The sequence below is a fragment of the Cyprinus carpio genome, chromosome A7 (genome assembly GCF_018340385.1).
Source record: "Cyprinus carpio isolate SPL01 chromosome A7, ASM1834038v1, whole genome shotgun sequence".
Lineage (NCBI taxonomy): Eukaryota > Metazoa > Chordata > Actinopteri > Cypriniformes > Cyprinidae > Cyprinus > Cyprinus carpio.
Window position 1 is genome coordinate 9,782,230 of NC_056578.1, and position 16,398 is coordinate 9,798,627.

The 16,398-nt window shown below is 35.1% G+C and overlaps 2 protein-coding genes across 4 annotated transcripts in view; both read left to right on the forward strand.

The window, feature by feature from the left end:
- Positions 1-8,175, forward strand: LOC109103490 (leucine-rich repeat-containing protein 28). The gene is made up of 8 exons (XM_042759542.1): positions 1-290; positions 395-435; positions 685-722; positions 813-950; positions 2,451-2,553; positions 3,664-3,839; positions 3,928-4,087; positions 6,993-8,175. The coding sequence occupies exons 1-8, from the start codon at positions 123-125 to the stop codon at positions 7,060-7,062; spliced, it is 894 nt and encodes a 297-aa protein (XP_042615476.1). The 5' UTR covers positions 1-122; the 3' UTR covers positions 7,063-8,175.
- LOC109103080 (myocyte-specific enhancer factor 2A-like) overlaps positions 3,959-16,398 on the forward strand; it is a 27,657-nt gene continuing 15,217 nt past the window's right edge. Inside the window, exons 1-2 of one of the 3 annotated variants that reach the window (XM_042759540.1) lie at positions 3,959-4,087; positions 15,876-16,049. In XM_042759540.1, the coding sequence (XP_042615474.1) occupies positions 15,996-16,049 (54 nt within the window). In that variant the 5' untranslated portion in view covers positions 3,959-4,087; positions 15,876-15,995. Of the gene's footprint in view, positions 4,088-9,369; positions 9,608-15,875; positions 16,050-16,398 lie in introns of those variants that run through there. The other 2 variants (XM_042759541.1, XM_042759539.1) reach the window with 2 other exon arrangements.

The following is a 16,398-nucleotide window of genomic DNA, read 5'->3' on the forward strand; positions in this document are numbered from 1 at the left end:
TATTTGGCCCTAATTCTTAATAAATACATGTCTTTATATAGAATTTAAAGTCTAAAAAAGGTTTCTTTCAGAATGGAAAAGTAGAAGCTGAAAGAGGGAAAACTCTCTCGGTTCTCGCAGCCATGGCGTCTGAGCTCCATGAAGCCATTTTTATGGCCAAGCAAGAGCGACACAAGAATCTCTTCCTGAACTACAGAAACCTCAACAATTTCCCCGTGGAGCTCCTCAAAGATGAAGGGATGCAGTTCCTGGAGCGTCTCTTCATGAAGAGGAACTCCCTCACAGCTCTTGTAAGATCTCAGTGCCAGTGATGTCGGTTTTCATATTTGATTTGGCCCTGTATTAAAATTTTGTGAACATTTTTTGCATCCTAATATTGTTTTCCTCCTGTCAGCCAGACAGTCTGGCTCAGAAACTTCCCAACCTGATAGAATTGTGAGTATTAATCATTGTTGTACTGAATTAGTGAAATTTTATGATCTGCATGTTAGTTCTGTTCCACTGTAATATTACTGTTGTCCAGTAGAGGTCCCTCAATCTTTGGGAGGTTTTCTTACCCACCCATAAATAACAGCTGTGTGACGTAAATAGTCTGAGTTTGGTAAAATCTAATAATTTGTACGACATCTGATGAAAAACAAGATCATGACGCATAGTCCCGCCATCCTTCTTTTGTTCATGTAGATACCTGCACTCAAACAATATTGCGATAATTCCTCAAGGTAATTTTATCTCATGATTATACAGTATATAGCAATATTTGGATGTCAGGTGCTTCATGCATTACATTATACATTATGTTGTTTTTCCAGCAATTGGCAACTTAGTGAAGCTGCAGTCATTGGACCTGAGTGACAACGCTCTTCAGGTCATCTGTCCAGAGATTGGTCAGCTGCGCTCATTACGACATCTGCGATTGGCCAACAATCAACTGAAATTTCTCCCGCAAGGTGAGGCGTGAACGTTTCTCAGCATTGATCTAAAAAGCTGAGAACGGCTGCATTGCTGCGACTGGTAATAGTGATTCTCAATTCTGATATGCACAGGAAAGTCTGATAATAAACAAAAAATGAATTGCTCTTACATTTGGTTTTATTGCTTTACTGTGCTTAAGAACAATAAAAATAATATTTCACTGCAAATAATTGCATGCTACATGCGTCAATTAAAACAGAACATGATTTAGATTTATATGCATTTATGAACTTATTTAACCTGAAATATTCCAAATGTTGAAGGAAGTCTTGCAGAAGATGGTGTAATGGTGTAAATAATAATGCTTCTAGTTAAACAGCCCATTTAATTCATAGATATTATCTGTAACATTTTATTCCAAGTGCAATTAAGCAGCTTTAACTGCATCAAAAAAATTCTCACGGTATGAGGAGACTTTTAAACCTCAGTACACTGTAGTTATTAAACTTCATTTAGCAAAGAAACTTAGGTTTTTGTGCTCAGTATGACACTTAAATGTTTCTGAGGAGTTAAACTTCATAAAGAGACTGTTTGAAAATGATTAAGCTCTTTGTCACTCTCTTTAAATGCTTTGCTTCAGAACACACAGTTGTTTTAAATCAGTCTTTTTATTGCTTTTTCCCATTTTAATTAGGCAGTGTTTCATCTGAAGCCGAGACTGTTCCTGGCTTTACTTTATCATATGTGAATTATTCCAAACTAAGTGTTTGACAATAAATTGTTCCAACAGTTTCAAGCATATTTTAACTAGTGAAATGCATTGTACACATGTGAGATGTTTGTGATTTTTTTTTTAATTTTTTTTTTTTTTATGCATTAATACAAATATGGTTCCCTTTCAATATCTTATAATGTATAGCCTCCTGTTTATGCAAATATGGTTCCCTTTCAATATCTTATAATGTATAGCCTCCTGTTTTTGCCAGCAGAGGGCATAACAAGGGTTCTGGACGTGTCCATGAACCTCCTGAGGAGAGTCTACAAGAATTCATTCAGTTATGATAAATAAATGCTGTTTTTTTTGGTTTATGTTAATCTGAGGATTGTGGTAATGATGCTGAAAATTCAGCTTTGCATCACAGGAATAAATTACATTTTAAAATATATTGATTTAATAATATTTCACAGTATTACAGTTTTTAGTGTATTTTTCATCAAATAAATGCAGTCTTGTTTAGCATAAAAAATGCTACTGATCCCAAACTTTTGAAGGGTAATGTAAGCATCATAATTAATCAATTGTCTAATTATGCTCAGCCCAAATATAGTCCATACGATTTCTGTGAAACCATATGATAGTTTTTTGAGAGGAACAAACCAAAAGTTAATAATATTGAGAGCTACAGTTAGGGAAGTTTTCTGTTCCTTGTGCACATCTATTATATAACTTTAGACGACTTGGAATATATTGCACGAGGACCAGGTGATTTATTTGATGTTGTTGCCAATATACTGATGTTGTATATTTTTGTCAGATCTGGGGCGCTCCATGGAGCTGCAGTTTGTCTTTGTGGACAACAACGCTCATCTGAAGGGACTCCCGTCGTATCTTTATAACAAAGTCATCGGCTGCAGTGGGTGAGTGAGTTTCTGTCATCGCAGTATGCTATCAAACGCCAAACTTTATGTTTTAAAAATTACTATGAAGTAATTATAAATAAACGAATTACTTGTCATTATCTTGATAAATCACATCTAATATTTTAAAACGTGTAATCATAAATTTATTTTCTCTTGAATCTTTATGTGGCATAGCTAATTGATGAAAGTTAATGTGGAAACAACATAAATGATCAATTTAGCATTGTTTTTATTTGTCAATTAGTAACAATTACAGAACATTAAAAAATATTTATTTAAGTGAACCTAAAGCAATATTCACATAAACTAATTAAAATAAATGTCTGTGCCTTTTGTATAGTGTGTTTGATGTTTTCATCTGTCTTTTTGAATGAAAACTGTCAGTTCATTTTTCCCCCGTTTCAAAATTTAAAATGTTACTGTTATTTTTCTCAGATCATTTATAGACCAGAAATAAAGAATCAAATTGATTCAGTACAAGACAATTAGAGTTTATCTAATTAATTCATATATACACACACACATACATACATAATGTGTCATTATGTCCAGTTAAATCTGAATTAGTTGATTTAACAAAATAATGAATCAGCATGCAACAAAGTGGAGCTCATTGAGATTCCTGTGAGCGACTGGACAAACGGTGCCACAGAAACTAGTGGAAAATGTATGTAGAGTCTTTGGTCAGACTTTCCATCCATCTCTCAAAGTAAACAACATTGATTTTTTTCACACATGTAACTCTGCAGGCAGAACTTACTTTCCTCAGACGAACAACAAAACTCTTGATTATCTCTTAAAGATTTGCTATGGTACATCTCCCAACTAGTTCTGTAAACTGTAAACTTCAACTCGACTTGTTAACTTTTAAAATGTTCTGCTGCTTTCGCTGTATATTTTCCCGAGAGAGATTCACTGATCCCACACCCAAACAGATTCTGGGTGGGAAAAAAAATGCAAGACTTTCCGGCATTATAAGTCAATTACAAAAAGCATCATGGTTGTTGATTTGGCAGTATATATATAGCTTTTCATGGTTGCTGGTGTGGTTGTTTCTTGGCTTTTCAACCTGTTCACGTGATGTTATTTATCTGTCTGCATGCACAGATGTGGTCTAGCTGCGCAGATCTCTGACGTGAAGCAGCTCTGTTTGACACTGGGAGATATGACTGTTCCTCTGCCCTCTGAAGTGAAGGCCATCGGCTCTGAGACTGACCATGTGTTGCCTCTGGAAGAGCTGGCGTGCAGAGTCCTACATGCCGCCAACAACAGGACCAGTAAGGGTAAGAGTCACAAACAAACCGACAAAGCCTCAGTTTCCTTCACCTTCACCAGCCTAAATCGTCTCACGTTCTCCCGTCTTGTGTGCAGATGTGAAGTTCCTGACACCATTCCTGTTGCCCAGGAGTCTGCTAGATGTGGTCCAGTGGCCTCTGGGTCATTGTCACCGCTGCAGTCAGCCCATGTTCACCATCGTCTACCCTAAACTGTTTCCTCTCAGAGAGACTGCACTCGCAGGAGTGCACAAGAGGTATGGATACCAAATTCCCTTTTGTTTCCTCTTTGTCACTCTGTCTTTAAAGTGTTTATATCAGACACTTCATATTATTTATTTTTATCCACTAATATTATTCAAGGTTTTTTTACACCAAAAAAAAACTTTTTTTTTTCTATCTACCATTTTCCATCCTTTTCTAACCTTAGGGGCCGTTCACACATAACACTGTTTTCCATTCCAATCTGCATCTTTTGCAGCTTCTCGCCGTATTTTTGTCCTTGTCAGGTTTAAAGAATTCCAACTTTTACACGCAGCACCACTCATCAATGTCATTTCCAAAGCAGTGGTCCAATCAGAAGATCCCGGAGGCGGGGCAAGCATTGCGGGCTTTTATTTACAGTAGCAAGTTGGCATGGCAACTGTTTTATTGGATGGTAACATGGCAGAGGAGGCATCCTGCACTGCGCTTTTTTAAAACCATTCTTAAGTGCTGCGTCTCGGATTTTTAGACACAAAGATGCGTGCTGTGTGAACGGCCCACTTCAATCCAATAATCTATTTCAAAACCATATTTATATCATACACTACCATTCAAAAGTAAGATTGAAATTTTTTTAAGTAATACTTTTAGTTTAATCAATGATAATAATTATATCTTTAATAAAAGATTTCTTTTTAAAAAAAATGTGGTTCCTTTGAACTTTCTATTTGAAGAATTCTGAAAAAAATTATTATAGTGTCTACAAAAATATTAAGCAGCACAGCTGTTTTCAACTCTGAAGGATCATGTTCCATTTTCCATGTTCTTCCAATTTTTCATCAAATAAATGCACCCTTGGTGAGCAATATGAGACTTCTTTTAAAACATTAAAAGCACCTTACTTGAACAGTATAAACGCATGTGCATTCTGGGATTGACTGTTATGTGCATATTCATGTACCAAAAGCATCCTCACTTCCACACATCTCAGTTTTCTTACATTCAGACAATCTCTCTTTTCCTTTCTGCCTCTTCTCATTCTCTCTCTCTCTCTCTCTCTCTCTCTCATGCTGGTTTCTCTGACCCCTGTCACTTCCTCTATCTCCTCATCTTCCTGTTCGTTTGATTGGTTGAAATGATCAGTGCTTGCTCCGCTGCCCGTCATGTATCATCTGTAATGCAACGCTGTGGTTTTGGTATCAACATCCAGCAGCGTAACCCAATCATCCTGCTCCACTGCTGCTCTCAGCTACTTCACGTGCATTAAGAGATCTAATCCACTCGCCAATTGCCTCTTACCCTGAGTGTTCGGCTGATGTTTGGAGACGAACGGTGCTCGGTGCACGTGTGTGAGCGACAGAAAGAGAGGGAGGTGATCTGTTTAAGGGAATTCTTTTCCATTTGCTTCTTTTACTCCCGTAATACTCTTCATTTTCAGTCTAAGGTCGTGTGTGTGTGTGTGTGTGTGTGTTTTGTGAAGGCATAACAGGAAATCCTCACTGTTTCAATAGCACTTCATCGACCAGCCTTGTGAAAGCTTGCATGTTGTGGGAGTAACATGACCTCCCTTATATAAGCACACATTAATCTGCATATATATTTTGATCTCAGCTAGGAAAGCTTTTTCTCTGTGAGATAGTTTCCTTTCAGCTAACCATACCAAAAATGTACATTAGGTTGCTTTGACCTCTGTCTTTTTGATGCTTCATTATTTGGTTTTGGTAAAGCGAGCATCACTATTAATATTGTTTTTACTTGTCTTAGATTTTTTTTTTTAAATCCCTTAGCCTGAATGTTAGAGTGTGACTTAAGGAGAGGCATACTTGTACTTTTTGAAGTGATCCAACTCATAATTTTTGCCTGGCATACAGTAAAACAGGTGCAAAAATTAGTGGTCAACCAATTTAGTGCCCAGGTCTATATATTTTCCAGGATTTGTAATTTTTTAATTTTTTATCTAAAGTGTAAATCTGTTTATTTTACAATTTATTTTTATCCAATTTTTTTCTGATTGATTGATTCATGTTCAAAGGATATATTTCTAATGAAAATAAATATTACATTTTCATCTTTAATATATACATATATCTTTTATACATATATACATAAAATATATACATATCTTTTATCTTTATATATATATATATATATATATATATATACATATATTATATATATATATTAATATATACATATATCTTTTATACATATATACATAAAATATATACATATCTTTTATCTAACTTGTGAACGAGTATTTGTTACAATATTTACAATATTTAATAATCTGTTCATTTTAGTTCATGAAAATACAACTGTTTATTGTTGGTTCATGTTAGCTCTGGTTCATTAAATAATATTAACAAATAAAAGTTTTTATTTTAATAATATATTCATAAATGCCTCAATTCACTTTGACTAAGATTAATAAATGCTACGTATTTTTCATTGATAGTTCTTGTTAAGTGAAGTTAATAAATGGAACCTTGTCATAAAGTGTTATCATATATTTATATAGGGACCAGAATTTCATCAGCAGGGTTTTCTTCCAATATTTAGCATTTTTTAAGTGTTTTTCTAAAAATTATGTGTGGTCATGTCTTAACACACATTCTGACTGATGTTAAACTTCAGACAATACACCTCAATTTATTGCATTATCTTTTAAGCAAAGATATTTTGAAAGTTTATGGTTATATCAAGCATTTTCCTTTAGATTTTAATAAGCTCAACCTTAAAATCTGCATAAAGATGGTTGGATGTAAACTTGCAACAGAAACCTGGGCCAAAAATAGAACCACCTACTGTAGCAAGGAGAAACACCCTAGCATTGTGGCATTAAGTTTTGCATGTTTTCTGCACAAGATTTAAGTACATATTATTATTATTATTATTATTATTATTATTATTATTATTACTATAAGCTGATTTTCTTTGCTCTTTGTATCTCTTACACAGAGCCACTGTAAGTTTTGTAGCGTACTGCTGTTCAAGCCATTGTCTGAGGACGTTTAACCTGCAGGGCTGACATCTCACACACGCTAACGAAGGACTTGAAGAATATCACAGGAGACTTTATGAAGAACTGATACAGTACCTGTCTGAGCTTCAGAAACATTTAACAGCCCACTGTCCTGAAGATCTTCACGATCTTCTTCTGTGTGTAGCATCTTTTAACAAAAAGAATGTGACAAAGTGTTTTTCAATCAATTGCCTGTACAAACAATAAAATATTGTTTGAGTTGGGATTATTACAGTTTATTGTAACCAAAACATTTGTTCTGTGTTTTAATGATTGGCAACTTGATGTACTGAAAACTGATGAGTTTTAGGTGAGAAATTGATTTTTTTTGTTTCCATTTGAAAGGAAAATAGAATTGTTTTTCGAGATCCCTTTAATGAAAATATTACTGAAATGTCATGTTTCTTTAAAAAAGTACTACGAGTTCGTATCTCACTGTTGTTTTTAACCATGATACAATACGTTAAAAGTGGCTTTTTACAGATAAACGTGTGTATTTCAATCCGAGGCTCATTAACAAGTGTGTGTCTGCTGTTGAAAGTGACCAGCACTCATTAGCTTAAAGAAAATCAGGTGTGTTGATCATATGTTATGACTTTTGAATGTGAAAAACATGCAGTTGATTGTTCTCATTGAAGGCAGCTTCAAGGGATTGTTGGATTATTGTGTGAGATAATATTTTCAAAAGACTGAGACACGTGAATAGTGGAGATTTGAAGATACCACACTACATCTGTGTCAGTGTGCCATCATTGTTCAGCTTTCAGTATTTAGAATATTTTTTGTCCCTTTAATCTGATGTGAGCAAGAGGATGACTTTGAGTTAATGTGTCGATGTTACTGTTACAGTTGACATAAAGCAGCCAGGTCTTCTAGGACAAGTTCAGCTGAACTTTTTACATGTTACAATGTTCTTATTGTTTCATTGGCACTTATAACTGGATAACTGAGCTGAATGTTTTGCAATAATAACAATGTTTAAAACATATTGTATTGTTATTTCAAATGTGTGCTTAAGTGAAATGTAATTCATATTGAGCTATTTTGAATTAAATGTAGCTGTCTTTACATTGTGAAGCTGCTTCTGGTGCATCATAAATACACAGAATCACAACATTGTTTTGTGTTTGAAAGGTTTTTTTTTTTTTTAAAGTGTGCTGATTGACATGCTAATGACAAATAATAATAATAATAGTGATAAAATAATACTAGGTGAGGCAGGTCAGAGCTGGCATATTGTAGTATGGCTTATATGGATTGCATTTTACACAGAATTTAGAGATACTTTAACTACTTTTAGACACTTAGGAACAATATTGCTTGTGATATTTGTATGTAAATCATCTGAAAATGCTCAGGCAACAGAGAGTTTAATGAAATGTCTGTTCGCTGTATCTGAGAGTTGAAATATGATCTTTAATGGTTTATTGACCGTATGTTCAAAGCTGAATAAGTGCTTGCATTCAGTACTGTGCTTTCTGAAAATGCTCTGCGACTGTTGTGTGAGATATATTTCAAAATGATTTTCGGTCTATATGCATTTAATTTAGAAGCTGTTTAATTAGTCACTCTAGTGATGTGCAAATATAATTACATCTAATTGCTTGTGCAAGTGGAATTTTAAGTTTAATTTATTTTCTATGTATTACTGTTTTTTTGACATATTTAAAAATTTTGACAAAGCATGAAAAAAAGGTCAAGGCTATATTACGTATTTCCTTAGTAATTCGGAAATGTATGGGTGTGTATTAGTTATCTGTTTGTTTGATTCTCTGTCAATTAATTTTAATTTTTGTTCTTCAGCCTGCAAAATCTCCCATCCCTGACTTCACTGAAACTATAACATTCAGCCCTCTGTTTTTAGACATCTCATAAATCACCCTGAATGAATCATGTATTAATATATTTTCCTGTCTCTGACACTATATATTCCCTGTGACAGGCCAACAGATGTCTCTCCTGCCTGCTGTTCATCTTCTCACTTACATTTCTAAAGATGACATTTAGTTATCTACAGTAAAGTAGATTAATAGATTACTGTAAATCATTTCCTTTAACAATTTTACAATTCAAAAGCTCAAAACCTTTTATATACGTGTGTGCATGCACGCAAATGTTTTTATTAATTTAATTCTTTGTCTCTGCTCATATTGTGATTAGATAGATAGATAGATAGATAGATAGATAGATAGATAGATAGATAGATAGATAGATAGATAGATAGATAGATAGATAGATAGATAGATAGATAGATAGATAGATTTATAGAGTTGTTAATAGGCTGTACTGCATCAGGTGTTGTGTAATGTGGCATGTTATCTGGTGACACAGGAGCCCGAATCAATCAGTGTATTTGTGAGGTGGGCTGGAAGGTCTCTGAAGGACACTGATGTAGGAGGGAGGAGCTGGGAGCTCTTGATCATCCAGCAGCGCGTGCACGAGAGCAAGAATGACTCGGGATAACAGTGCACATCAATCCTCGCGCTTGAATCCTTCGGCTCGGTTTGCGCTCCTTTTGTCTCTCTCCAACTCTGAACGCGCCCGGCTGAAGGTAAGAGCTCAGCTGCTCTCTGATACAGCAGTGCGGGTTAAAACGCTTGTTGGTGAACCGATCAGTCATATTCAGTAACGTAATTTCACATCGATTTAATTCGCTAATTTATTTTCGTTTAAGTTACGCCTGGGGTTTACGCGCTTTTGTTATTGAACGCGTCTGTCAGTGATGTTAGGCGTAATGAAAGTAAGTTGCTGCCACTTTGATTTATAAAATTGGTTTATTCAGTTGCTCTTTAGTCGTATGTTGGAGCTTTATTCTTGACATTATCTATAGCTTCTACACGTTTGCTGTAACGTCTCTTTTTTTTAAGTAGCCTATATTTTTTTTTACATTTGTTTAAATATTTGCAGTAGCTATTTATCGGCTTGTTATATAATAGACTACATAAATAAAACAAATGAAATTGTAACTTATACACAGAGTGTATGGGCTATGTTGTTATTTTTGCAGCATTTTAGGCTTTGCACTAATTTGCATTAATTGCCCCTAAATGGACTCTTACAGCCAGACTTAATGTATGGATGTCATTGCATTAGATAAGAAAATATCAAATGGCATTTATGTGCATTTATTATTTATTAGTGAAGGCAAAAGGAGTCTAGTTATCAAATACACCTGTCTGAACATTAAAAATCACATCAGTTGAATATTTTTGTAAAATGGTTCAGGTAAACAGTTTAAAAAGAAAAAAACACTTTAAAAAGGTTTGCTGATGCCACTTTATATATTGTTATGAAATTATTTCAGGTGTGAATTAAATGTTTAGGTCTTTTTCGGGATCACTGTACTGCATGTTGTAATAAATCTTAACTTTCAGGAATTTAACTGTTTATTAAACAAATGTGTAAACATTGTTTATTTAGTACACAAATATATCACAAGCAATTGTACTTCAAATATTTAAACTATAAAGCTGTGTTCTGCTCCCAGATGTTAAAAGTCCATGCATCAAGTTAGTTGTTTTGACAATGTCATGGCATTGATTCTCTTTCTAGCGCACTTTTAAGGCTGCATTCAACTACTTTACATTGTCAGTTTACCTAGATTGACTCAGAATTTGTAATGTAGTTAGACTTTATACTTATACTGGCCCTTTTAAACTAATGCATGTTGTTTTCTATGTGTCATTTTATGTTTAATGCGTTACATTTAATCAACGGCATGTCAAACCTAACATACAGTATGCATGTGTTTTAAGTAATACAGAAGAAATCACTGCATGCTCACTTGGGGTCAGATTCAACAACAGAGCCATAAACCTCTGGCTGCCTTCTGCCTGACCGCCGCTCCACATGTTTGAAACTAAATAGATTGACCATCTTTTCAGAAATTATACTCCATAAATACAGAAATCAAATATAATTGTCTCTAAATATTAGCTCCCCAGTCTGGCTTCCTGCAGTCCCGTGAAGCTTGCTTTTGTGAAGTGTAAATAGAAATGTCTGCGCTTTGCCAAATCAAACTGTACATTAGATTTGAGGAAGGAACATGAGTGCGCTTTATTAGACTGACTGTTAGGATTCAGTGATCGCGGCCAAACCAGAGGGCTTGAGGGTTGGCTCTGTGCCTCTGGGATTGGCCTGCCAGCTACTCCAGGCTGTATTATTCTTGAGCTGGCTGGCAATGCTTAAAATACAGTATAATACAGGATACAATTATGTTGTGAGCCACATGGCATATTGTGTTATTATGTTAAATTATATCTCGCAAAGGTTTAGAACTTTAGGCAACAGTTTGCGCATTATATTCGTAGTAGCATCTTCTAATAAAATTCTGTAAGAAATCATTCTTTAAAGACCCCCCTGTGGTGAAAATCAAGTTTTAACATTGTTTGCATGCCTAGCTGATGTTTGAAATATGCTTAAAGTCGAACCATGTGATAATTCATCAGTCAACAACAATGCTGAGCATTTTCTCCTAAAAACTGCAGCGTACCAAAGAAACGCTGAAAGATTGAAACAACTGTTGTCACAAGAATGTAGCCAATCTCATCAACTTGTGGGCCAGGCTTTTCATATCATTAGCAAAGCATTTCCATCTAAGGATGTTGATTTTTAGAAGGTAGCTGTCTGAGATGGAGACCGTGAGCATGGTTTATGTAACATTAGAAACACATTGTTAGCTGTTTGATAATGTAGTCGAGTCAGAGGCTAATGATATCAGTTACCGTTACGTGTCCAGCACTGTAGAAAGCGATATATAAAATGCATTAGCATTCTGGTACATGGACTTGTAGGACTTGTGACTCTTCCTCTGTGGATTCAGTTTCTGGTTCCGACATATATGGCTGAATTAAATCAAAATATTGCCACTTGCCACTGTGTAGCATTTACTGTGTGTAAACATCTCCGAGGACCTGACTTGGACTTCACACATTCAAACACAGGTTAATAAAGGCAGTCAAAGACTGTACCATCTGCGACAGCTGAGGAAATTCAGGGTTTCGCCAGCAATCCTGAAAACTTTCTATTCAGGGGCCATAGAAAGTGTATTGACTAAGTGTATATCAGTGTGGTATGGGAACAGCTCCAGTCAAGATTGCAAAGCCCTGCAGAGAGTTGTGCTCTTAGCTGAGTGCATCTCAGGGTCTGCTCTCCCCTCTCTGCAGGACATCTACCTCAAACGCTGCAAAAGCAGAGCTGTTAAAATCATCAAGGACTCCATCCACCCCAGTAACCATCTTTTCACTCTGCTGCCATCTGGTAAGCGCTTCCGTAGCCTGATGGCAAAAACTGAGAGACTTAGGAGGAGTTTCTTCCCCCAGGCCATCAGGCTCCTAAACTCAAAACCAGCCTCTTAACAGCTTCATGTCTCCACTTAATATTGACTTTATCAGTAAGATATTCATCATTCTCTACCTCACATTGACATACTGACAGTGTCAACCTGTTTGCACATTTGCCTCTTGTACATCCCTGTGTATCTTAATATTTAAGACTACAGTATACTTTCATGCACATTATTTTCTATTCTATATTTAATTCTACAGTATACATCTTTTTTTCATATTTTATTCTTATATTTTTATTGTTTGCTTTTATTTCATTCTTTCATACCTATATTTATGTTTATTTTCATCTGTGTTGTATTCTTTAATAATTGCACTGTCCATGGAGCGGACCTGACTCACATTTCACTGCTGGTTATATATGCTCTATATAATCGTGTATGTGACAAATAAAAATCTTGAATCTTTGTGAAAGAAAGCGGAGCCATTTTCAGAGCTGGTGTGACTGAGTGGAGGCGGGGACTAATTTGCATATTTATGGTTCTGTGTAAACTAAATGAGATAAGGGTGTAGATTTATATTCAAGCCAGGCATGAATAAATTATTGTTATTATACATTTATATAAGTCATTTTGATTATCAAAGATGAGAAACTTTCAGTTGCACAGATTTCTATTGAAATCACTTCTGTTGATATTTGCCTGCAAAAATTTGCAGAGCAACATTGGGAATTTTCTCTATTATTGCATTGCTTTCTCCGGTAGCCTACTTGATTTTGATTGGTCATGCTGTTCTGCAGTTAAATATTTTTTTTTGCATAATGACCGTTGATAATTTACAGTTGTACATTGCAACCGATATCTTAGTTTTGGTGGTGTCTTTCTTCTCATGTTATAAAATAATTTATATCCAAAACAGTACTTTATGTCTGTTTGGTAAATGGCCATCTAATAAGCATGATAATGTACAGTCAGCTGATCATAATCACAAAACAACCGTCTTTAAGGTGATAAAAAGGGTTTGTTTTGTGATAATGACCAGCTAACTGAGATTTAGAATCCAATGAGAATTTGGAATTTGTTTTGAATCTGATTCATTTAAGCGCTGCTCCATTCATACGTTCACTCCACTCATATTGTTGTGTCTTTTAACATTTTTGACCTTGTCAGTATGGAGAATCACATGAGGTTTCCTGATCTAATTGGAATTGGCTTAGTCCTTTTTTAATCCTATTCCTCAAAGCAATCCTCTCTAGATCTGTTAAGGATCTTTTGTGTGACCTTAAATTGAATTCTATGCCAGTATTTTTATATTTTATGAATACTTTTACCGTTCTTGTAAAAGTTGCTTTGTTAGGAATTCTTTCCATCCAGGGTGAATTTTCCATGATCTGGGCTTAGTTCAAACAGCTAGTATTTCAAATTTGGTTTTTTGAATCTAATGTTTAGGACTGACTGTATGAAATCTTATCTGTTTGTTCAAACAATGTAGTCAATATTTGGTATACTGTATCTACTCCAGTTGCTATTGCAATGACTAAAGACTTTCTTCTGGAACAGCTCAGAGTTGTTGTCAGTGTGGAAAGCGAGGATGGAAAACTGATCATTTTGCCCCTGCTCACATTGTATGCATCCATGCATATGCTGTTTTTGATTTGAGTGCACAAAAAAAAGAAAATAAATGGTTTCAAGTCGAGACATTCCTTATTCTAACTAATTCAGAGACAACATGAGATTAGCATACATCATTTCTCAGTTTGAGCTTTATGATATCATAAAGAAGCACACCAGGATTCTGTCATCATAGCTCTTACGTCTGGGACTCCTCGGTAAGCATAACAAAAACCGACCCCAAACATTTGAAAGATGAAATTTACTATAAACATTTGACTCCAAATTTACAGGAGTTCATCAGGCAGTTGTGAGTTATAAATAAATCAGTCCAGAATGAGTTGGCTACAATTAAACCCTGATTACATTTCCAAAAACTCAGTGTTTTGTAAAGCAGCCTGTCTGAATACATCTACAAAAATGAATGTTTCTGACAGTAATGACATAAAACAGTCTAGTTAAATTACATCATTATAGATATAATTACTTATGCAGATCTTTTTTGAATAGCAAAAACATGGATATATGATAAAATGTTCAACAACAAAGAAATAAGACGCAGGAGGCCCCTGAAGCCAGATGTTTTGCAGAACGTAGCTGTGTCAGCCTGCATTTATTATGGAAACAATCACATAACCCTTAATTACTAGACGAGGCCTAGTAGGTTGGATGCAGTTGTCCTCATATAAGACCACAGGGTTTAATGCTGTGTCCGTGTTTTGTGTAGTGAATTATTATAAAAATGATTTATGTAAGGAGGCCAGACATTTACTCAGCTACAGAGCACTGCTATAAGCAGGATTATGTCATGTCTGTGTGCTGTGTGACAGTGCCAGTTGTGTTTCTGACGGAATCGCATTGGTCTGCTGGAAACATTCATCCGTTTTTTAGTAACTCATTGTAAATGATGTTTTAATCTGTGGAGCAGGGCATCTTTCAGGTCCCTTTATGAGAATGTAGATGAAGTAAACAGACTCGGTGAGAATTGTAATTTGTACATTTTTAACTAAATGTAAATTTGAATGTACAGTCCTAAACATACAAGATACGCAATGTAAAATTATTGCAAAAATATACAGTACAGTGTTATTTTCTCACATTGGCTCCTTCTTCTTTTTTCACTTAGACAGAGTTGATAGATCATGTGTAAGGCATCTGTTGGTTGCCCTGGTAACTGTGGAGATGAGCGGGAAGGTGTGAAAGTGCAGGAATACGGGTGTTGTTCCTTTGTCTTCCATCAGATCTCAAGATCTGCTTCTTCATTGGGAACATCAGGCAGGAATTCTCTAAAAACAGGGTTGTGAGGATCTGCTTTAAAAAAGGCCCTTGTAGCCACTTTTTTGTTGTTGTTATGAGCTACAGAAATAGTTGGAGTGACACATTTTTGATCTTTTCTTATATTTCTTGGGAGGCTTACTGAGTGAGGAGTAAATGCAAGCCAAAGTAAGGCCTTAATGGAATTATTTTATTTCTCTCTTGGATGTATATTGTACTGCTCTGGAAAGTAATGACAGCCTGTGATGTGATGATGGATGGTTTTCTGTCAGGATTGCCCAGATAACATGTTGTAATTTCAGATTTACGTGGGATCGTGGTAGATTATGCGCAATAGTAGCTGTATGATGTGGTTTTAATGGGAAATAAGATGGCTTGAATCCATGTTAATGAGAAATGCTGTTACAGCGACTTTTCCTGCCCCCATAATCCAGTGGGTTTAGCATAATATACTGATGCTGTTTACACCAGCCAGCAAATCTGATTACATCAGAGATCTGAAAATGGATGAGATCAGAAATGTGTTTGATTATGCTGCAGGTGACACTGAAATGTTGCTTGCGATTTTTTTAGTCTTCACTCACTTTTGACTTTCTTACTAAATTTTGTACATTTCTATAAAAGCTTTGTCTCCTTGCATCTCTTGCAGGTTCTGGTGTGGTGAAGAATGCAAAGAGGACGTGTTTTCTTACGATGCAGTAAAACCAAAAAATAATCTACCATAATCGCTGGAAAGTAAAGTGGATTTTGATTAGTAAGTGAAGTTACAATGGGGCGAAAGAAGATCCAGATTACCCGCATAATGGATGAGAGAAACAGACAGGTGAGATGAAGATGTCTGCTTTATAAATCAAAACTAAAACCACAATTAAAAAAAAAAAAATCTATCGGTGCTTTCAAAGTCAGCAATTAGATGTTAAAGATAAATGTGCATTTAATTTCAGTCATTTGTGAAAAATTTTATATATTAAATATATAGACTACAGTTTGAAAGTTTTTTTTTTTTAATATATAAAGAATTTAAAACGTATTCCGCAGGAATGCATTAAATTGACCGATGCATTAAATTGTGTAAATACACATGAAACTTACTATTAATTGAAGAATTCTTTTAAAAAATGTATCATTGTTTTCTCAAAAATATTAGGCAGCACAACTGTTTTCAACATTGA